At 38.2% G+C, this 23,500-nt stretch overlaps 1 protein-coding gene across 3 annotated transcripts in view; it reads left to right on the top strand.

The window, feature by feature from the left end:
- The window catches only part of PHKA2 (phosphorylase kinase regulatory subunit alpha 2), a 74,088-nt gene that overhangs the window by 12,498 nt on the left and 38,090 nt on the right, over positions 1-23,500 (top strand). For all 3 annotated transcript variants that reach the window (XM_089511701.1, XM_089511700.1, XM_089511699.1), the window contains exons 5-20: positions 901-1,069; positions 2,632-2,714; positions 4,002-4,082; positions 6,335-6,433; positions 8,176-8,322; positions 8,456-8,509; positions 9,218-9,340; positions 9,862-9,957; positions 10,750-10,857; positions 11,107-11,185; positions 16,956-17,090; positions 18,152-18,261; positions 19,038-19,182; positions 20,326-20,404; positions 21,124-21,290; positions 22,897-23,070. In XM_089511701.1, the coding sequence (XP_089367827.1) occupies positions 901-1,069; positions 2,632-2,714; positions 4,002-4,082; positions 6,335-6,433; positions 8,176-8,322; positions 8,456-8,509; positions 9,218-9,340; positions 9,862-9,957; positions 10,750-10,857; positions 11,107-11,185; positions 16,956-17,090; positions 18,152-18,261; positions 19,038-19,182; positions 20,326-20,404; positions 21,124-21,290; positions 22,897-23,070 (1,849 nt within the window). The remainder of the gene's footprint in view (positions 1-900; positions 1,070-2,631; positions 2,715-4,001; positions 4,083-6,334; positions 6,434-8,175; positions 8,323-8,455; positions 8,510-9,217; positions 9,341-9,861; positions 9,958-10,749; positions 10,858-11,106; positions 11,186-16,955; positions 17,091-18,151; positions 18,262-19,037; positions 19,183-20,325; positions 20,405-21,123; positions 21,291-22,896; positions 23,071-23,500) is intronic.

Genomic DNA, 23,500 nt, shown 5'->3' with positions numbered 1-23,500 from the left:
TTTTGGCAGTCTGTAACAGGCCATAGACTCCTATGTGGTTAATGAGAGCTCCACATAGCTCTTCTAGCCCTGGATATTGACTGCAATATTTCTGCAGTGTATTATAAGGTTTCCCAAGAATGCCTGAGGATCTTGTGTGAGGTAGGCTGCATCCACACTGCAGAAATAATCCAGTTTTACATGGATTTACTGATGTGCCATGGAATTGTGGAAAATGTAGTTTTGAGCGACATTTAAGCTTCTCTGTCAGAGTGTTGTGGTGTCATAACAAACTACAATTCTCAGGATTCGATACCATTGAGCCAGGGCAGTTAAAATGTCCAGGAGGCAATTTTTTGTTCATGAGGCTGCCCAATATCGCCCCCCCCCCCCAAAAAAAAAAAAAAAAAAAAAACATATCCTGGATATGGCTGGAGAGTCACATCTGGTTTTGAAAATTTTGTATTTTTCTGTTAAAAAAGTTCAGAAGGTGTGGCAAAATATCTAAAAGGTGACTTGCTTTCAAGAAAGACAAGGACTCCCTTGTTCTTTTGGCAAGAAAAGGATTGATCTGGAGGGGTCAAGGGCTGCGAAGGGTCTTGGGGGAACATATGCAGCCCCAGGGCCACATTTTGCTCTTGATTGAGTGACTCTGTTTGTCCGTTCCTATCTGTCTTTTAAATGAATTCAAGATGTAGACTAGTATAAAGATTTGATTAATATGTTAACTTGAAGAACCCTTGCTCAGTCAAAATTGCTTTTTCATTGTAAAAGTAAAAACATTGTTCACTTCAATCGTTTTGCTAAATTCGGAACCATGAAATTTAATTGTATCCCAAACTGGACACTTAAACAATATTGTGTTCTTCAAAATGTCCAGGCTTCTGGAATCACTTTCAAAATCTTGCACGTTTTTCTTAGGTAGATAAGGTGGAAAAGTTCAAGCACACACAAAGTACCAAGGACTGCCTGCATGCCAAGTATAACACGGCTACTTGTGGGACAGTAGTTGGTGATGATGAATGGGGGCATCTACAAGTAGATGCAACTTCCCTTTACCTTCTCTTCCTGGCTGAGATGACAGCATCAGGTAAGCTGTTTTGAAACACACAGTAGTTCTTTCAAGGAAGAGTTCAACATTGTTATAATCAGCAAAATATAAAATATTATGATTGCAAATATAACCATTGTCAGCACTATAGGAGCCAGCATGGTGTAGTGGTTTCATTGTTGGACTATGACTCTGAGATAAGGGTTGAAATCCCTGCTCAGCCATGGAAACCCATTGGGTGGCACTCCCTCAGCCTCAGATGAAAGCAAAGGTAAAGCCCCTCTGAACATATTTTGCCAAAAAACTCAAACAAACCCTGTGAAAGGATTGCCTTAGGGTTGCCATAAGATAAAAATGACTTTAAGACACAACAGCAATCTGATTGTGAGCAGGCAAGCTGCTATACTGACCATGCTAGTTGGGGGATTTCTGGGAGTTGTAGTTCAAACAATTACTTCTTTCACTCGTCCAACAGATGATTGACTGACTACTCACATAGCAGAAAGTCATTTCAGCACTTGATTATCTGCCCTTTAAAAAACCCTCTATACTGCCTAAGTATATTTATAGCCTTAGTTACATGCTTATCTGGCCTTTGACCAAACACAGGGGTGGGGGGTAAAGGAGAGGGTCTGGGGAAATACAGCTATATCCCTCAGGGCCGGAAGTTAAAAGAAAAGAATTACCGGCAAAACACCATTTCCTGTCTAAGAAATGAACACACATTTTATTTGCACTGTTCCCAGTGTAAAACATATATTGATGCTGGAATCTTCTTTCTTTGCTTTTTGTTTAGCAATGCATACATGTTGGTGAAAAGGCATGGAGAAATAGAGAATTTGCCTCAAATAATCATAATAGATGATATGCTTTGGAATTGTGTTACATGAGTTTGAAAAGGCACTCATTGCAGGTGCGGTTTTGGGATGGAATCCTATTGGTACACATTGGAGCCATTGAAATAATCAGTTTTGACATTATTTTAACTACCAAGGCTTAGTGCAATGGAACTCTGGGAATTGTAGTTGGTTGTGGCACCAGAGCAGAGCTACAAATCCCAGAATTCCATAACATTGAGCCATGGCAGTTAAAGTGGTGTAAAAACGGATTATTTCTGCAGGGCGGATACATCCTAGGATACCAATTGCCTTTTTTCAATGGTCACAAGGTTACATATCAGTTGTGAGAGAAGGCGAATAAAATTTGCCTGCTCCATGCAGTCTGTGTCTCTGATACCTTACTTCCTTCGCTGTTACTAGGCTCCTAGCTTTTCCATTTCTGCTGTTAGTGCTTGGCCTTTGTAGACATGTTGTCACTGGACACCAGCAGAATTCCAGCCTTAGTGTCAAGTATGTGTGGGTGTATACATATATAAACACACACACACACACACACACACACACACACACACACGCGATAATCAGTACTTTTTTAGATACAATATTTTTGGGGGGAGGGTAATAGAAACTCTTTGCAAATGTTTCCTTATTTCACTTTACATGGCTAAACCAGGAATGTAGACCTGTTTAAATTAATCTTTTATTATTGTAACTACAGCTGATATACTGCAGTCTAATGATGGTCCTTCTTTTTTAAATTAGGATTGCGCATTATTTTCACCCTTGATGAAGTTGCCTTTATACAGAATCTTGTGTTTTACATAGAGGCAGCGTACAAAGTTGCTGTAAGTATATGTAATTTATATCCATAAACTTTATTACCCACATTGTGAATCTACAACCACTTCCTAGAAACTATTGTCTAGTATCTAGTAAATTTGAATGTTGACTAGAATTCTGGAGGCCAGGATTTGAATCCTTGCACAACTATGGAAACCCACTGGGTGACTTTGGGCAAGTCACATTCTCTCATTCTCACAGGTTGGCCAAGGCAAACCCCATCTGAACAAACCTTGCCAAGAAAACCCTGTGATAGGATCTCCATAAGTTGGAAACAACTTGAGGGCATACAATACAATTTGTCTCTTGCGTTTTATTTATTTTTTGTTATATAAATAGTTGAAGACACTAACTATCCTTGACAGTAATCTGTGCTGTGATTTTTACCATACTGAAAAAGGTTTTAAAATTGCTCGCTATTTATCCTGGCGGTGATGAAAAATGATCAAAATGAAGATAACAGTACTCATCATTTCCCAATTTGTCAAAGAAAATGTAATTTAGTTTAGTGCTTTGTTTAGATTTATGCTTCAGTGGAACTTCCAGCACAATTTACTTAAATAAAACAATACGTACATTAATAAAATGTGATAAAAGGGGAAGTAAACCTCTTAAAGCCTGGGAGTTCAACAAGCCAAGAAATGGTAAATAATTTGAAATTGATATTAATTAAAACTTTTTTTTCAGAATGAAGGTACTTGTTGGAAAAGATATTGCTGCAAATGGCAGTACTTTTGCTATCAGTATACACGAGCCTGTTTGAGAAGTACAGTATATACATTGCCTTATTAAGACAAGCTTCATAAGCCTTTGCACACTCCTTTCTTGTGCTGCTCCTTCCCTACTCAGCATATCATGATTCAGCTTCTTGGGTTAATTAACAATTTCCTGTTATTTCCGAACCAGGAAACTACAGGGACCTGGAGCACAAGAAGTCGAGATCTTAAGCAATTTTAAACTGGTTTAAGATTCTGGATTCTTCTGCTCCTGATAACTGGCTCAAATTTAAAAGAACTATAGTTAATTGACCCTGGATTTATTGATTCATGATGTGTCAAGCAGGAAAATGAAAGCATGAGGAAGGAGGGCTCCAGGGTTATGCATTTTAGTTTAAGAAGCCAAGAAATGTCTTCAGATTAAGGCACAGAATTCTAATTTTCAAACCAAGTTAGGTATTGCTTGCATAGCTTTTCTTTTCTGTTTGTAATAGTGCATGGACATGTCCCTGTTACTGATTCAAACATAAAGATATCTCTTCTTAAAAATATTTCTGCTTTTCTCTTTTGTTTCAGGATTATGGCATGTGGGAACGTGGTGATAAGACTAATCAGGGTATCCCTGAACTGAATGCAAGCTCTATAGGAATGGCCAAAGTGAGGATTTTTTTGTTTTGTGTCTATACATATGTGAAGTCGAAGGTTTTCACGGACGGTATCCTTAGTTTTTGGTGGGTTTTTCGGGCTATGAGGCCATGTTCTAGAAGAGTTTCTTCCTGATGTTTTGCCAGCAGCTGTGGCTGGCATCTTCAGATGACAAAATGTCAGGAAGAAACTCTTTTAGAACATGGCCTCATAGCCCGAAAAACCCACCAAAAACTATGTCTATACATAGATTAATAGTTTTGTAATGTTCTTGGTTGCTTTGTTGCACCCCTGTACTTCTACTAAAAAAGTATAAGTTTCTGTGATACTTAGGCTGTTATCCTATATTCACATATACCAAGGAGTAAATTCCATTGAACTCAATATGCACACTGTTGATTCCAGATCACTCTTTTGCAGTAAAAGTTAGGTTTATTATGGATTTCAAGATTATCTGGATTGTTTTCTCAACAATAAAGTATACAAGATACTAATAAACATTTTGCCCAGTACTTTTTTTTCTTATATACAATCAGCCCTCCACATTTGCAGGGACTGGAGGTGCAGGACCCTTGTGAAAGCGTAAACTATGAATATCCCAAAACATGCTTGCTACAGATTACAATTCCCAGCTGCTGCTGCAAAAATCTTCAGCGTTATCATTTTCTAGGAGAAGGGCAACAGTGACAATGAAGGAGATTTTCACAGCAACTGTGGTAGGGTTGGGCTGATGGCACCTCATTCTCCTCTCCATCTCCTTTCTTACCAACAGTCATGCCACTTTGGTACCACGACACCACCAGACCTCTTGTCACCTCCCTCGTTTCCAAGCATTCCCATCTCTGCCTCTTAGAACCACAACACTGAAGGGGAATTTTGCACCAGCCATGGCACCAGCCTTTCCACTGTCTAGATGCCATTTAGGAGTACAGAAGGGAAGGACTGGAGACTAGTGAAAGTGCCAGAGGTCCTGCAGAAGTGGCCTCAGAGTGAAGTGGCAACATCATGGTGCGGCAAAAAGTAGGGCCAGGGCTGTTGGCAGGTAGAGAGATCTGGAGGAAGAGGATGAGGACAAGCTGCCACTGCTGGACTGACCCTGCAAGGTCTCCCAGATCTAGATCTTCTGACGGGTGGTAGTAGGTCTTCCTCTTCTTTTTCTTGCCGCTTGCAAAGCCTTGGAAGTTTAGGCTTAACAGAGTCCCATGAAGCGAGTGGAGGAATAGCAACATCATGAAGAGCAGAAGGGAGGAAGGCAGAGCCAGTGGCCCCTGGGAGAGGCTCCTTCTGTCACTCCCATTATTAATGTCACCAAGCCATAGGAAACAGGAGAACAAGGCCAGCATGTATGGTATGAACTAACTGTTGTGGAAGGAGGGCAGATAGCTGCTGTGTATACTAATTAAGCAGTGACTACAAGCTTGAAAACAATCAGATTCACAGACATGAAACCCATGAAAGTTCAAGGCTGACTATAAATACACACGTGCCTATGTGTATTTTAAGCATACACAGCCTAATATTGTGGTGATAAATGGGTGCTAGGATATGAGAGTGAAAAACATGCAAACTCACAAACTTGTACCTTGGGATAAGATACTAATACACCCCATTTAAATGCACCATCGTATCAGTACAATTATACCAGTTGGAAATTGGTACCAAAGTTCCTTCTTTATTGCTGACTGCATATGTCTTTATGTTGGATAGAATTCTGGAAGTGGAATATATTTTAACTGAAGGAACAAGTGAAAGTACTTAATGTTATTAAGGCATTAAATATTCCATGGACTTAGCAGAACTAACTTGCTAGAGCAGAACTAGCTAGCTCACTTGCTTTTCTCTCCTTCCTCTTTCTGTTCTTTTTGTTGTTGTTAAAAAAAAGATTCATGTCTTACTAGAAATATACAAGAACAAGAAGTATTAGATGAAACTGAAAAGTGACAATGGTAGAATAGGTTGAATTGAAAACTGTGAATATCTGTTACGTTGTCACTAAAATGTCTCTGATGTAGAGGACTCAGTGGACTAGGATGGCAAGATATAAAACATGTCTAACCTGCTTCTGGTTGAATTTCCTTAGGATAGGTTATTAAGAACAACTGTCAGTCTCCTGTAAAGGGAAAAACAGAAACTTGTCTCTTAGGATGATTGCAAGAAAAAGTGAGATAAAGAGTGGGAAAGCCTTTATGCCCTGTAGTAGTATATGGTTATTGTTTTATGTGATACATGACAAGTTGGCTCTACTTGCATGTTTGTTTCTGAAGGCTGCTTTGGAAGCGATTGATGAATTGGACCTTTTTGGAGCTGCAGGAGGACATAAGTCAGTGATTCATGTCCTTCCAGATGAAGTAGAGCATTGTCAGGTAAATCTCAAATTGTTTTGGTAGGAAATCACAAAACACTACAAGAAATCATACACAGTTCTTAAAGAATTTAAATCTCCAACCTGGTGGCTTTCAGAGGTTTGTTGGACTACAACTACCATCATCCCTAGCCTGAAAACATATGTAGTCCAACAGTCTGAAAGATACTAGGTTTGGGAGAGCTGCCGTTTCTGAATAGACTGTCTATCTTTATCTTTATATATTACTACTACAATAATAAATTGTATTTCTTACCCACCTGTCTTCAAGGCTGAAGGCAGGTACAGCATAGATTAAAACACATAAAATCATTAAAATACTGTTAAAACATGTGAAGTCGAAGGCTTTCATGGTCGGCATCCATAGTTTTTTGTGGGTTTTTTTGGGCTATGAGGCCATGTTCTAGAAGAGTTTATTCCTGATGTTTCGCCAGCAGCTGTGGCTGGCATCTTCAGAGATGCCAGCCACAGATGCTGGCGAAACGTCAGGAATAAATTCTTTTAGAACATGGCCACATAACCCGAAAAACCCACAAAAAACTACTATTAAAACACATGAGCACAGGACACATTAAAATCATCCAGCATAATTTAAAATTCATAGTTTAAAATGAACTAGGTAGGCATAGTGGAAGTATATTTAGCAGTTGATCTCCCCCAGGAGGTCATTCCATAGTTTAGGGGCAGCAGATGAAAAAGTCCTCTGGGTGACAGTTGCCAGTCTAGTTCTGGCTAGTTGAAGTAAATGTCTCCCAGAGGATCTGAGTGTATGGGACAGATTGTACTGGAGGAGGCAATCCCATAGGTAACCTGGACCCAAACCATGTAGGGCTTTTAAGGTAATAACCAACACTGGAAACTAACTGGCAGCCAGTGAAGTGATTTTAATATTGGTGTGATACTATCACTTCCAAATGAACCAGTAATTAATTTGACTGTAGTGTTTTGAACTAATGTAGGTTTCCGAACCTGGTACAACAGTAGCCAAATGTAGAGCACATTGCAAAAGTTCAGCCTTGAGGTTACCAGTTCATGCAGGTATTAATATTTCATAACTTTAGGTCTTCCAGTTCTACATATATCAAGTTTAGCTTCTAATCTATCACCCAGGTCTAGATTAGATCCAAGCAGATGCTATTTTTGATGACAGGAAGCAAAGATCAGTGATACAAACACTTCATATCTAACAGTGGGAAAATCCTAGCAGTGCTCATAGTTTTCAGTAGCTATGGTAGATAACCAAGTTCTGTTAACAGATATGTTAGGCATTGATGATAGTACAGTCAGCCCTCCATTTCCACAGATATTTTTATCCATGGATTCAAGCATCCATGGCTTGAAAATATTTCAAGCATCCTTGGTTTAAAAATAGACAAATTAGATAAATAAAGCAAAACTTAATTTTACCATTTTATATAAGGAGCACCATTTTCCTATGCTATTGTATTTAACGGGACTTGAGTACTGTATCTACAGATTTTGGTATCCACAGGGGCTCCCAAAACCAAACCCCAGTAGATACCAAGATAGATTAAAGTAATGAATAATGTAGACATCTGTGAATAGTAAATACACTACTCTTTTCATGTAAGTTAATTTATTGTAAAGTAGTTAATACTTGTGTTTCGGTTTTGAGCAAGACATTCTTTCTATATCTGATGAAATATCTTGGAATAAGATTAATTTTTATTTTATCTTTGATCTGTCTTTTTTCTCATGGGTGTTCATACATGTTCTTTTCAGTCTATTTTATACTCCATGTTGCCAAGGGCATCTACATCAAAAGAGATTGATGCTGGACTCTTGTCCATTATCTCCTATCCAGCCTTTGCCGTAGAAGATATGAATATTGTTAATGCAACAAAAAATGAAATTATTACCAAACTTCAAGTAAGACTTTTTAATTTGGGGTTTAATTTTATGGGCCATCTTGGGTTATTCTGTTATTAAAGAAGAATATGGAGTTTTTTCTGTGTAATTAAGAAGGAAAGATTGTATCTGAAAATGTTGTTCATCTTTTCAGGGACGGTATGGCTGCTGTCGTTTTCTTCGAGATGGCTATAAAACACCAAGAGAGGTCATGTTTCTGAAACTATTTAAAATGTTATTGTTTAATTTTATTTATAGTTTTCCCACAGTGAACTCACCGTTAAACTGACTCATATTAAATACCAGACACTAATATTTCACATCATAAAAACATTTAATTACAATTAATTGATTGAATTAAATGTAAATGGAATGAAGTCAGGATGTCAAATTCAAAGTCACTGTGAAGTGTTTTAATAGAATACAAAATCCAAATTTAAAGAAAAAAATAGCCCAGCACCTTTAACTAGGGCTGTTTTTTCTGTTCTCCACAGGGGTTCCACACAAACCTGTCTTTATTTCAGTTCAGAATACTGATACCACAACTGAACAGACCATCTTGCTTTTTAAAATCTTCTGTCTCATGACAGTTCTAACTCTTATTGGACTCTCTTAGAACCACTTTTAAAAATGGACATATTAATTAAAAATATACAAAAAAATATAAGTGCCCTAAGGACATTATTCTGTTTAGATTTCTAGACTTATTTCAGATGTTGGAATTTATGTAATTCCTTAAAATCTTGGTGCTATGCATGACAAAATTATGGTTTATACTGTTTATACTAGACTGCCTCAAGAATCAGCAGGAAGGGCAATATTTTAGAACAGTAATAATATCCTGCACAATAGAATGCTTTGTACAATGCGGAGAAATAGTAATAATAAAACATACAATGAACACTTGTATTTCTAGGATCCAAATAGATTGCACTATGATCCTGCTGAACTCAAATTGTTTGAGAACATAGAATGTGAGTGGCCTGTATTCTGGACCTATTTCCTAATTGATGGTGTGTTCAACGGAGACAGAATTCAGGTAAGGGAAATAATATAAATAAGGCTGAAATATAAGGGAAATAATATAAGTGAGGCTTTTAGGAAGATTGTGACTATTAACCACACATCAACTAAGCTGTAGTATGTGGTGGATGGTTTCCCTATCTTGTGTTGCCAACTGGGGCATTCCTTTCAATCTCTATTTAAAATTACAGCCTTTCATTCTTATCTGCTTGTTCCATTTATTCCACTGAGGCATATTCTCAGGTAAATGGGTACAGGATTGTAGCCTTAAAGGAATTTGTATACTAAAATGAGAGACAAAAAAAATCTGTTCATGATTTTGGAGAGCTGCTCATACGTAGGATAAATAATAATTTGACTATGTCAGTCTGTGATCTCATGTAGTCAGAGCTTAGTAAAGTTACCTTTTTGGACTACAACTGTCAGAATTTTCTAGGATTCACATTCTATTACTATTTATACCTTTAATAGATCTTTTTCTCCTGTTGCAATTGGACGCAAACATTGATGTTAAGCCCTTGTTTTGTATTTCTCCAGGTGCAAGAATACAGAGAGGCCTTGGAGGGTATACTTATTAGAAAAAAGAATGGAATTCTTCTTATGCCAGAACTGTATGCTGTTCCACCAGATAAGGTATGACAGTAAAGTAAAACATGCCTGAAAGGCCTGTCGTAATGTGTTGTGGGCCAAATATGTAGCAAGAGTATTTTTACATTTTTGTTATTTATTGTGTATGATTTATATATGGGATTGTTTTTGGATATTGGCTTTAACAATAATATTGCCTAATACATGTGTTGGACTATTAAAAAGAACAATTGGAGCTGGAGATTATTTCATAGATAATTCATAGAGTACAGCACATATATACATTGCCTCTTATTGGATATCTCCTCACATGCCATAGTTACCTGATTGGTCAAAGAAAATTTGGGAAGGAGCTGTGTTGATTAAAGTGACATACTTACAGAGTGAATGCCTTTTTACATTAAACTGAGTAAACAAAATGAATGCGTCCTTCCCGTGTTCACTCTTGCTTCAGTGCGGTTTCTTCCAGAAGTGAATATTTCCTCTCTCATACCAGAAATGAATCCAATCTGGGAAGAAAATTACTTTTAGTAGTAGGATGATAAGGTTCATTTCATATAAAATATAGACACCCCAACCTAAATACAATTTTTAGTTTCAAGTAGGGGAGGCCCATTAAATCAATGTGCTTTACCTATGTGTTTACTTACTGTTCACCAGCTGATTCTCTTAGTCTGTTCTGCTTGAAACTAGCCATGGGAATTCCATGGCTGAGCATGGATTTGAACTCTGATGTCCCAGAGTCTCTCTAACACTCAAACTACTACACCATGCTGGCTTTCTCATTCAGTAATGCAGATGGTTTTTTGTCCAGATGTTATTCTTTATCTCACCTAGGTCAATGAAGAGTATGAAAATCCTCACACAGTGGACCGTGTCCCAGCTGGAAAGCTTCCTCATCTGTGGGGCCAGTCATTATACATTTTGAGTGCCCTCTTAGCAGAGGTAATTCTGCCCTTTACACATTGGTGACCATCTTTTCACCTGTTTCTTTGCCATTATCCTAACTTGTAATGTTGAAAATTCCATTGCTTTGTGGAAGGGATCTTCTTGATCTATATAGGAGCAATTCCACCTAAATTGTTTCCTAAGTGCAAACAAATTTCCCTCTACATGCTACTCAGGAGGTGAGATTGTAGCCAATAAAATCTGTCTTTATTTTTCTTTCTCTTCTCCTACTTCCCCCTTTCTCAGGGATTCCTGGCAACTGGTGAAATTGATCCCTTAAACAGAAGGTTTTCAACTGCTTTTAAGCCTGATGTAGTTGTTCAAGGTTAGTGGCTATTGTTATGCATTTTTGCCTCTTTAATAATTACAAATCAAAGAACATTCTCTGAATCTGATGAGTCTGCTAGGTACAGCAGTATCCTCTGGTCAAAAGGACTTGGAGTAAGAGGCAGTGACTCCGTCCCAGCTGTGTAACTGTCTGACACTGCTAGTGGAATAATGCCAATTGTTTTACAATTTCGAGTAGCCTAGCACTGAATGCAACTGGTTTCTGATACATTCACAGGGTCTACTATATCTACAAGGCCTGTTGGGGAATTCTTATTCAAAAGTGTCTGTATCAGAATCTTGCAACTTGTTTAGAGCTAAAAAAAGCATCTACAGTATTTTTGAGTGACATGCCTGCATTGGCATTGCACCTGCTGAGATGAAGGAAAGAGAGAAGCCCCAGTGCTATTCCAGGTAGACATTAGTTGCAACTGATACGTTGCATTGGTGTCAAGGGCACTCAGTCTTGAGTGGCTTTAGCTGCATTGTATGTGTGGTTGCTATAGTAATATGTATTTGGAAAGAAAAGAGAAGGGTTTGCTTCTCTAACTCCCAACTGCTGTGTAAGATTTAGGGTGTTGTGTGAGGTGAATAGATTAGTAAGAACATAAGCAGAGCCCTGATGGATTAGACCAAAGGCCTATCTTTACTCAGCAGGCTGTCTCCTACAATGGTCAATAAGGTATCTAAAAGAAACCCTACAAGCAGGTCATGAATGCAATAGATCTTTTCCTCTGTAGTGTCAGGGATGATGGGAGTTGTAGCTCTTCACCTCAGGCTCGAACTCACCACCTTGTTACGCACCGGCGCTGACCAGTTTTGGCCAGTGGTTAAAGCTTTGCTCTAAAGCAGCAGAGTTACAGAGAATAGGCTGAAGACCCTGACAAATTCTCCAAGCCTTCTCACTCTTGCTTCCACAGAAGTCTTCCCACTTCTTCAGGATCCAGCTGGCTCTTGTATCTTCACTCAAGACACCAGACAACTCAGTAGTCTTATATAAAAGATCTACTTTATTCTACTATATACAGCTCCAAAACTATCCAATACAACTCCTCACTACTATCCACTACTACCCACAAAATACATTGGGATTCATAGCCATTATTATAGTCCTTGGATCATACCACCCACTCTTGTCAGTTTCCACCCAGTGGGCGTGTACATCCACTCTCATTGGTTCTCTTGTTTCTACCCAGAATTGATGATTTCATCATCTCAGCCTTGACCACTTAGCAATTCTCAGGTGTGTTCAATTATCCACTTTGCATTTCTGTCCTTGGCATTCAGGACTTGTCAATTACATCACCCTATACACCTGTGTGGCTCTTAATTGCTTCTGCTGAGTCACCCTGACTCTCACATACATGTTTTATTTCATTTACTGTATATCCCATGTTGCTTTTTCCTTAACAATCCCCTCCGAAATAAAATATTGTATGTGACTTACAATGTCATTCCAACCATTTGTGTCAATCTTTCATGTTTTTCTACTGTTAATGCTTTAGTAAACAAATCTGCTATGTTATTTTGTGTTTCTATGTATCTCAACTCTATTTCTCCTTTTTGAACCATGTCTCTTACATTTTGGTACCTTACACCCACATATTTGGTTCTGTTCTTCAAACTTTCTGTTTCAGCCATCGCTATGCATTATTGCGAGTCTTCTTGAATTTCAACAGGTACTCTGAAATTTTCGTTTAAGTCATTTAACAATTGTTCAAGCCATTGTACCTCGTTCACAATTTCGTTCAAAGCTGCAAATTCTGCTTCAGATGTGCTTAATGCTACGTTAGTCTGTTTTCTGCTTCTCCATACTATTGGACTTTCACTATACTTGATTATCACTCCTGTAACTGATTTCTTGTCTCCTAATTCTGACGCAAATGAACTGTCCACAAAACAATCTAAATCTGCATTACTGCTTCTGATGCTTAACTTTTTGTCTATAGTCCCTTTCAAATATCTTAACAAGTGTTTCACAGCTGTCCAATCCTCAACCTTAGGATCACAAAGTCTTCTAGATAAAACGTTAACAGCATACGAAATGTCTGGTCTAGTGTGGCAAGAAATGAATTGTAGAGATCCTATTATGCTCCTGAAAAATGTCTTGTCCTCAAAATCTCTGGTTGTTGGCTCAGAAACGAAACCAGTTGTCATTGGAGCTCTAACTATCTTAGCATTCTGTAGTCCACACTTTTCTATCAAGTTCTCTATCTTCTTTCTCTGGCTTAACAAACAATGTCCTTCTTGTGTCCACTTAACATTAATGCCTAAATAGGATTTCAACAAACCTAGATCTTTCAAAACAAACTTTTCTGACAATTCTCTCTTAACTGTTTCAATGTCCTGTTTAGACTTTGCTGCCACGCACAAGTCATCCACATAAATCACTAGCACTATGTCTCCTTTTGTATACACACAAGCATCTGCAACGCTTCTCTTGTATCCTAGCTTAACCAACTCGTCATTAATGCACAAATTCCATGCTCTGGCACTCTGTTTTAAACCATATAATGCCTTCTTCAATCTATAAACTTTCTGACTTCCATTCTCTTCAAAACCTTGTGGCTGTTCCATAAAAATTTCTTCATCCAAATTTGCATTTAAATAAGCTGTTTCAAAATCAAAATGTTCAACAACTAAATTCCTCTTTGCTGCTACAGCTAACACCATTCTCAAACTTTCTGGCTTTGCTGTTGGAGAATAAGTCTTATCAAAATTCTCATACTGCTGTTGTGCAAAACCCTTAGCTACCAATCTTGCTTTGTACTTAATGCTTCCATCAGGCATTTCTTTTCTCTTATATACCCATTTACAACCAATTACTTTCTTATCTCTGGGTCTATCCACAACTTCAAAAACATTTTTGTTCACCAAGCAACTAAATTCACTATCCATTGCTTCACACCATCTTTCTTGTTCTTCCCTAGAAAAGGTTTCTAACTCTTCAAAACTCTCAGGCTCTTCTACTACTGTACAAGCTCTTGCCTGTGTCACAACAAACCTATCTGGTGACTTTCTAACTCTGTGACTACGCCTGGGTATGAATTCTGTCGTTCTGCCTCTTTCCTCATCACTGTCTGCACTAGAAGTTGTTGTCCTTCTGCTAAACCTTTTGTCTTCTGTCATTCTAGTGGTTACTGGTCTTGTTTGTGTCTCCTCATCAGAGGTACTACCACTGCTGCTAGTAGAGGCTTCTGGCTTGACTGAAACCCCTCCGTTTCCTGAAGTTGGTTCAGTCTGTGCTTCCTGCTCACTTGAGCTACCTAACCTCAAGAACACTTCTTTGTTGGCATGCAGCTTGTCCCAGCCAGCATGTCTCTCAAAATTTGCAGACCTGGAGTACTGTACTTCTCTTCCTCCCAAATGAAATTTGTAGCTGTTCCCTGAATATCCTAAAAACATTAGCCTTTTACTTTTTGGTTCTCCTTTTCTCCTAAAACAAGCAGGTATGTACACATGTGCATATTGTCCAAAAACTCTTAAATATTTAAAATTTGGCACTCTCCCATACAATACCCTGTAGGGAATGTCTTCAATCTCTGAATGATACAACCTGTTGCTTATATGTATGGCAGTCAGAGTTGCTTCACCCCAGAAGCTGTCACCTACTCCTGCATCTGCCATCAAACAAGCAGAAATCCTTTTAATGTCTTGGATTTTCCTTTCTGCTAAACCATCCTCACTTGGACAAGCAGGATTTGTGGTTTCATGTCTTATCCCCACCTTCTGAAACCAATTATACAGCTGGTTGTTTAAAAATTTGCCACCTCTATCTGTAACAATAGTCCCAACTCTGCTATCAAATTGTCTTTCTACCATTCTTACCCATGCTTTCAAACTTTGCCCAGCATCAGACTTATTTTTCAATATTCTTACAAAAGCATACCTTGAAAATCTGTCCACAATTACTAGAAAATACTTGCTTCCTCCTAATGATAAACAATTTGCTTGGGCTACATCAGCATGTACAAACTGAAATGGTCTTTGAGCAATTCTTTTAGATCTCTTAGCAACTGGAAAAGCTCTGACCTTGACTTGATTACAAACAGTACAGTCTAAATGATTTTTACATTCTGCCACTTTTAAATCTGGACACATGCTTATTAAATTCTTTAAACATTTAAAACTTGCATGGCCAAATTTTCTATGGAGCTCATGTATGCAGTCTTTGTGCAATGGAACATTGTCAATATTGTTAGCATTCTCAACTTTGTAATTATCAACATTTTCTTCTAAGAAATAAAGCTTATCCCTTTTCAAGCCTATGCCACGCAGTTCCCCATTCAAGGTTATTTTACACAAGTTCTTTTCAAATGTGACTATGTAGTCTCTGTCTGTTAATCTGCTCACTGATAACAAGTTGTTTTCTAATTCTTTTACATGCAAAACATCATTAAAGTTTTCTTTTAGCCCTGGAATGTAAACTGTTCCCATTTGATTTACAGTACTAAGCTCATTCCCATCAGCCAAAACTACAGCATTTACATTGGCTGGCTTTCTTTCACTAATTAAGTTAATGTTATTACACATGGAGGACGAAGCTCCTGAATCTACAAGCCATTTGGAGTTTGCATTTCGTTTTTCTTTTACCATGGTCGCAAACCCCTTATTATTATTTCTATTGTCCTTCAAAAATGGCGGCTTGGACTGCTTCTGCCTCTGGTAGTGCCGTGGTTGCCATCTGCTCTCTTGCTTGCTTCTATCAGCAGCCAAAAGATTACAGTGCTTCTGCAGATGTCCAATCTTTTTGCAGTAAAAACATCTCCGTTGCTCCCTCAAAGAAGCTGCCTGGTCCAGCCCACGCACATCAGGCTTGGCTTGCTCACTTGGCACAGTCTTAGAAGTTGCTGCGTCATTTTTCTCAGACTGTCTCCTCTGGTTTTCTTCCAGAATTCTGGCCACAATTAAGTCTCTAGTCAACTCTGCTTCCGGTAAGTTTTGCAAACTGTTGGTAATGTTCCCCCAAGAAGGGTCTAAAGATTCAATTAGAATATAGCACTGCTGTTCTCTGCTTATTTCAACTCCTCTTAGCTCAGCCTGCACAAACAAGTCTTGCATCGTTTTTAAATGCTCTACCACACACTGGCCTTTTGCCATCTTCAGCCTATTCTCTGTAACTCTGCTGCTTTAGAGCAAAGCTATAACCACTGGCCAAAACTGGTCAGCGCCGGTGCGTAACAAGGTGGTGAGTTTGAGCCAGAGGTGAAGAGCTACAACTCCCATCATTCCTCCGTAAATGGCATTTTGGGGCATGCTGACTCTGTTTCTGTCCATAGCATAATGACTGGTAGCTACGGATGACTTATCCCAAAAAAAATCTATTTCCTATTAAATAAAGCTGGCTGATTTACTGACCACCACTCCATCATACACAAAGTCCATAATACACTGTGGAGAAAGACTTCCATTTCTAGTATTAGGAAAGAGGAAGAAAAACAATCTCCCTGTTCACTTTTTCCATATTATACAGAATTTTATATTTGTCCTGTCCCATGTAAATAGTCCCAAAGACTGTATGCTTTGGTCAAATAGGAAATTCTCCTGCCCTGACCATTTTCATTGCCAATTCTACTTTTCCATTTTTCCATTACAAAATGTCCAGAAATGTAAATTTTAAATATAAGTTGCTTGCATTAGACAGTCAGATGTGTAATCACAAGATGAAGATGAATCTGATTATAATAAGTTGTTGTTGTTAGTGTATATGTATTCCCAAAGAGAAATTCTGTTCAAATTAACTTTTGCTCTTTTCATTGTTCTTGTAGTAAATGTTCTAGCAGAGACAAATGAAATTAAGAAACTTCTGAAACATCATGGAATCAATGTCCAGAGCATTGCTGATATTAATCCTATTAGAGTGCAGCCAGCACGGATTCTAAGCAACCTCTATGCCAAGCTTGGTAGGCACTGCAACATCTTACTTGCTTTTCCAGTGTTTCCCTTCACCTCTCTCTTTTGTTTGTATTATGGAAATTTCAATTCCAGTCATGCTTTGAATGGAAATCATGGAGATTATAAATGGCATAGTCCAAATTTCCCCAGGGCTCCAAAATACAAATAGAATTCCATGTTCTTTCCATTCCTTGTGGTGAAGAATGTGTCTCTTTTGCACCATGTTGGGAACTCAGCATCATTAGCTTAATTCTCCTTCATGGTTTACTCATATGAAGAGGTTGTCCTTCTAGTTCTAGCTCCTTCATTCTGTGCACATTGAACAAAGATCTGAAGGGGAAACTAGCATTTAATTGTTTGTATACATACGTTTTTCTCAACTGTAATTTGGCGATCAAGCAGATAATTGAGCATCTACCCAAAAGCCTTGAGTTTTAATTTCTGTGCTTTTTTCCCTACCTAAGTAATATCAAAAGAAAGCACTAAAGTAAACACAGCTGAAGTGTGTTGCTGCTGTTGTATACCTTCAAGTTTATTATAGTGATCCCAAGATGATCCTATCACAGGATCTTGTTTGCAAGATTTGTTCCAAGAAGGTGTGTCATTGCCTTCCTTTGAGGCTGAGAGGGTGTTACTGTTTTCATAGCAAAGCAGAGATTCAAACCCTGGCATTCTGGAGTCTCATGTTGTGCTACCCAGATAAACCTATATGTGAAAATATAGCACTGCCTTATTAGTTCATCATGAAATTGCATGAACAGGTAATGGTTAATTGACAACTGAGAGTGGTGAAGAGTTGCTAACATATACTATGGTAGAGGAGTAGTTTGTTCTGAAATAAAGAAATAAGCTGTAAAATGTTCTAGAGGGCCTGATCCATTTATGTTTTACTTACTTTAGATTTAAGGTTCACACTGACACCACTGATAATACAGTTTATAGATTTATTGATTACAATTAGATAAAGGAAGGAGGCAGTAACAGAAATAAAATAACAATAGTGAGCATTTCCCCCCTATTTTTGGAGATGAGTGAATATTGAAAACAGTGTGCTGTTTTGTTCTCCTAGGACATAACAAGAGCCTGAAATTGAGTGGTAGACCCTACAGACATATTGGTGTCCTAGGAACATCCAAATTATATGTAATAAGAAATCAAACATTTACTTTTACTCCTCAGGTGAGTGTGTAAAACCAAGAGGAAAACTGCCCTCTTTTCTAATTGCCTTTGTCTCCTATATCATTTTTTGACCTAATGTAGGTTGAATAAATCTGCACTTTGTTTTCACTGTTCATGGAAGTACATGGAAGTAAAACAGGAATACTGATAGATCAGACCCATTTAGTTGTCTTTTTGGCAGCCTGTAGTATCCATAAACTTTCCTTCATCACCACATTTCAGTTTTTCTCTCTCTCTCTCAGCTTTCTCTGCTGTTCAGCTTTCAGGCCCATACACAGAAATTGGTACTACTACTATAGCATGGGTGTTCCTGACTTTGGCATTTAGTTATATACCTTTACACTTGACGATCTTGTCTAGGCTCCCCATAGCTGCCTTTCCAAATTTTAGTCTCTTTCATATTACTTAACTATGGTCTCTATTTTTATTAATGACTGAACCAAGGGATGGAATTTTAAGTTTCAGTGTCATCGTCACTTGTTTTAAAATTATGTATATATTCTGTGTTCATTATTTTTGTTTTCTTAATATTCAGTCATAACTCCAGTTTTGCACTTTTCTTCTTTAACTTTTATTAATAATCATTCCAAGGCCTTGCTATTTTCTTCTAGTACTGTAGGCCCTTCATATCCAAGTAGTGTCCAGGGAATGTATGTGGCTCACGGGCCATGCTTTACCCACCCCTAGTTTAGATGATATGTTTAAAGTCAATGTGCAAAAGTCATTACTGAGAATGAAATCTTGTAATGGTTACCTTTTAATTTACTGCCTTCCAGTTTACAGATCAGCATCACTTCTACCTGGCATTAGACAATCGCATGATTGTGGAGATGCTGCGAACTGAGTTGGCTTATCTCACTTCCTGCTGGAGGATGACAGGAAGACCAACCCTCACTTTCCCGATCACCAACACGATGCTTGGTCAGTAACACATTGCCTTCTACCAAAGAATTGACCCTCCTTCTTTAAATTCATTTGATATGCAAGAACTGCTTCTCCTATTTTATGCTATGTGCCTTGCTGAATTCAGACATCAGAGAGCAAAGAAACAGGTTTTTGATAACTTTTTGAAATGAACTTTACTTTTCTCAAGCTGAAAGTTACTTTGGCCACTGTGTGCTCCTATTCATGGAACTTGTGGCTGAATCATCTGTGTATTTTTAAGTCCAAAACATACTGCAGAAATAATAGAGATTGAGACTGCTTTAACTGCCCTGGCTCAGTGTTAGGGGATTCTGGGAAGTGTAGTTTTGTGAGACACTTAGCCTTCTCTGTCAGAGAGCGCTGGTGCCACAACAAACTACAATTCCCAGGATTCCCTAGCACTGAGCCAGGGCTGTTAAAGAGGTTTCAAACTTGATTATTTCTGTAATGTGTTTTGGACCTATGTGGCATACACCACATTCACTTTAGGAGAGCTCCTGACAGGTTATCCCACTAGTTTAATCAAAAACAGCTGGATGGATTGGTAACAAATTTAAGGGGTATATGGGAAGTTCTAATTTACATGCAGGCTATGTCGCATCTGCAAAATCCAGTTTTTATAAGTCCTTGATGTGGCAACCCATTAACTTCATCAGAGGCAACTGTGGATTAGTACCATTTTTTTTTTTTTTGGAGTATGTTTGGGTGGCCTGACTTAAAATACAGCCCATGTGATGTACACAGAATCCACTTTAGGGAAGTGTCTGGTGGAGTTTCCAAGCAATTAAACCAGGTAAAACAGGGCAATTATTTTAGTCAATGATATATTTCAAGTATAGCTGACTTATTTGGGGATACGTATGTTTAATTCTCTGCTTGGCCATAAAACCCATTGGGTGAATCTTGGGCAAGTCACATGCTCTCAGCCTAAGGGGAAGGCAATGGCAAACCACCTCTGAACAAATCTTGCCAAGAAAACCCCATGATAGGTTTGCCTTAGAGTTGCCATAAGTTGGAAACATGCAACACACGCACAGGTATATTTTTTAACCTGCAGTGCCATATGTGATACCTTATGCTTTTTAAACATCTTGATGAAGAATCCTTTTTATTAAGATGCATTTTTACTTCTTTTTTTAGTTGATGATGGCTCTGATATTGATCCAGCAATTCTTGCTACTGTGAGAAAACTTGGGGATGGATACTTTGGAGGGGCCAGGTTAGTACTAGTTGATGAGTGAGACTGTTCCTCTTTCTCTGGTTTTGGCACAAGGTCTCAAGACTTTCCTGTTTCGTAAGTGATCTTTTAAAAAAAAATTAAACAGTAAAATATTACTGAAATATGTGCATTTTATATTTGCAAAAGTGTGTATTAATTATATTTTTAAATACAACATTATAGTGATGTATTTTTAATTGCATTTTATTCGAAGAGAAAGTAGCAAAAAGTTGAGTCCTAGGAGTCTACAGGTAATGCTGTGAAAAGCCATAGAGAGGTGCTTCCAATCAGTGTAGGACAGAAGCAGGCAATTATAGCTCTCTAGATATTTTTGGACTGCAGTCTCCAGTATTTGTATCCAGCATTGTCCATCATAGTAAGAGAACAGCAGTACAACAATATCTACAGAACCACAGTTGCCCATGATAAGCCAGTAGTGTACTAGATGGCTTATGATCTTCCTCAGATTTTGTTTTGTCTCTACTTAGCCACTCAGAAGACCCTGAGTAACTGACAAGAAAGAGAGCATATGTTAAAATGAAAATTACTTATGAATGATCTCTTAACAGTCAAAAACACTACTTGCCATCTTGCATCTGCCATCTAAAAATGTTTTCCTATCTTTTAGGGTAAACACTACATTTATTTCTATTTATTTAAAAGATTAATAAACATGCCTATAAAATTCTGAAATCTATTTCTCTTTTACTCTTCCTCAGAGTGAAGTTGGGCAAACTCTCAGACTTTCTGACTACTTCATTCTACACAAACCTGAGCTTTCTAGATCCTGATTGTGATGGCAAACTATTTGATGATGACAGTGAAGGTTATTCTAGCCCAGAAAGTGGCTATGAACTAGAAGATTATGCAGACTTCTGCAACAAAGGTAATAACTTGCTTTTTACTTTATTAGTGGGTTGTTTCAATTTATATACATTACTGCCTGAGTAAGTATATCTCAGAGCTACAGCAGAATAACATACCTTGAATTACATGGTGAAATAATTGTTATGGCTGGTTTTGTGGAGAGCTCCATGCTATTCTTGAATTGTCACTTAGATGTCTGAGTGAGGAAATACAGTGAGCCCTCAGTATCTGCAGAGATTTGGTTCCAGAAACTGCATTCCCCTTCAGATACAAAAAATCATGGATCCTCAAGTCAGTATTTAACATTTAAAATTACCAAGCACCAGGAAGGCATTCTTCCTGCACTGTTTCCCGTGAAGGTTCTGCCACAATTCAAACCCTTTCCTGATTCTGTTTCCTGCCTTCTCAACCTTCCCATCACATAGCCTCTGCTAGATTTTATACCCTTTTGCCACTGATCCATCTCAGTGGGAAGGTGGGATACAGAGTGAGGCAGGAGTTTAAATTCTGGCAGAGGCTTCTTTGTGAGAGGGTGGGAAATATAAAGAGATAGGGTTTAAATTTGGCAGCAGCCTTGTGGTGTAAAGATAGGAAAGAGAGTGAGGAAGAAGTTTAAGTTCAGACTGTAGCTTTGTGGTGGGATTGACTTCCTTGGGGGAAGGAGGTATTAGCTTGCCCAGGTCTTGCTGTAGCAGCCTCCACTATTGCCCTGGGACTGCTTCTCAGCCTGGCCATTGCATTAAAAACAATTAAATGTTTCTTCATTTCAGTCTGTTGTTGCTCAAATCTGCAAATATTGAACCTGTGGATACTGTGGGGGCCTACTGTATTACATAAATTTAGGCAGAAATATTGAATCATTGGGAAAGTGAAGTATGAATGTGCTACTCTTTAATCACTTAGGCCAACTGCTTCTTCTGCTTTGCTGCATGAAATTTAGCTCTACATGTCCAGTGCTTGGAAAAGTTGTTTTGGACTACAACCACCTGAATCCTTCAGCGTGCAGGGCAATACTCTGTAAGACATAGGTGACAAATATATTCTGCAGGGGTGGCTACAAATACAGTAGGTGCTTAAGATAACGGGGCACTTTAACACAGCAGAAGTGGTACAAAGGCAATAGGCACCAATATATTGCATAATTATTTCAGCTGTTCAAAGACACACAATAACTAATTTTAGAACGGTATATGTATGTGTATAGTCTGAACACTAATTCAGTAACCTGGATTACTATGCAGTACATGTATTATTATTATTACCTGACTCAGATTATATAAATGATATGGCTTTCAAGTTTGTCGCTAAATAAAATATCCTACTATGGTCTGACTAAACCAGGGATGGTAAAATCATACATCCAGATGTTGGGCTGGAACTCCTCACTATTGGCTACACCAGGTGATCTGATCAGTGTTGCAGTCCAACAATGTCGGGGGGCTACACCTTCAGCTCCCCTGTCAAATTACCCTTTCTCTTGAGCAGAGAACTTTGTGACTATTATTTAGCAGTTTACATTTTATTGTATTCTTCTTACCTAAAAGGTAATGACAACTGGAACAAAACAAAGATCCACTCTCTTTTTCATGCCTTTTCTCTCTTTCTTCCTTTGCATGTCTTCACAGAAAGCCAGGATGAACTGGACCAGTATATACACAACATGTTACAGAGTACTGCTCTCAAATCATACTTGCCTCCGGTCACAAAAGTCTCTGGCTCATCCTGTGTGTTTAGTGCTGCTCATTCTACTAGAGAAATTCTGTCAATCATGGCCAAGACAAAGGGACTGGATGTTCCAAGTAAGTTTCTGCACCATTTCCCATTTTTTCCACAGATGGGACATCTATAAATGCCAAATGCTATTATGACCAAGAAAAGTTATCCCACACTAATTATTTTTGTCAGGTGCTATTATGGTATTATTCTTACAAAGTATACTGCTTTCTGATAATAGTATAAATAATATCTCACTACTAAACAAAGTTCTGTGATCGGGGTTGATAGTAAGGCATATACAGTATTCAGATTGGGCAATTTACTTTCAGGGGTTTTTTTTTTTTTTTTTTTGCAATCCATAATCACTGCTAATGAGCATGACATTTCATGGATAATGCCAACAATATGCATCTACAGTTGTTCCTCCATATTCGCTGGGGTTAGTGGAGCAAGACCCCCGTGAATATAGAAAAACCGCAAATAACAAAAACACTGTTTTTACCTGAAAGAACA

The sequence above is a fragment of the Sceloporus occidentalis genome, unplaced genomic scaffold (genome assembly GCF_023333645.1).
Source record: "Sceloporus occidentalis isolate IW3139 unplaced genomic scaffold, rSceOcc1.0.p SCAF_2, whole genome shotgun sequence".
In the NCBI taxonomy this organism is placed as follows: domain Eukaryota; kingdom Metazoa; phylum Chordata; class Lepidosauria; order Squamata; family Phrynosomatidae; genus Sceloporus; species Sceloporus occidentalis.
Note: the sequence above shows the minus strand (reverse complement) of the source record. Positions and strands in the feature narration are given on the sequence as shown.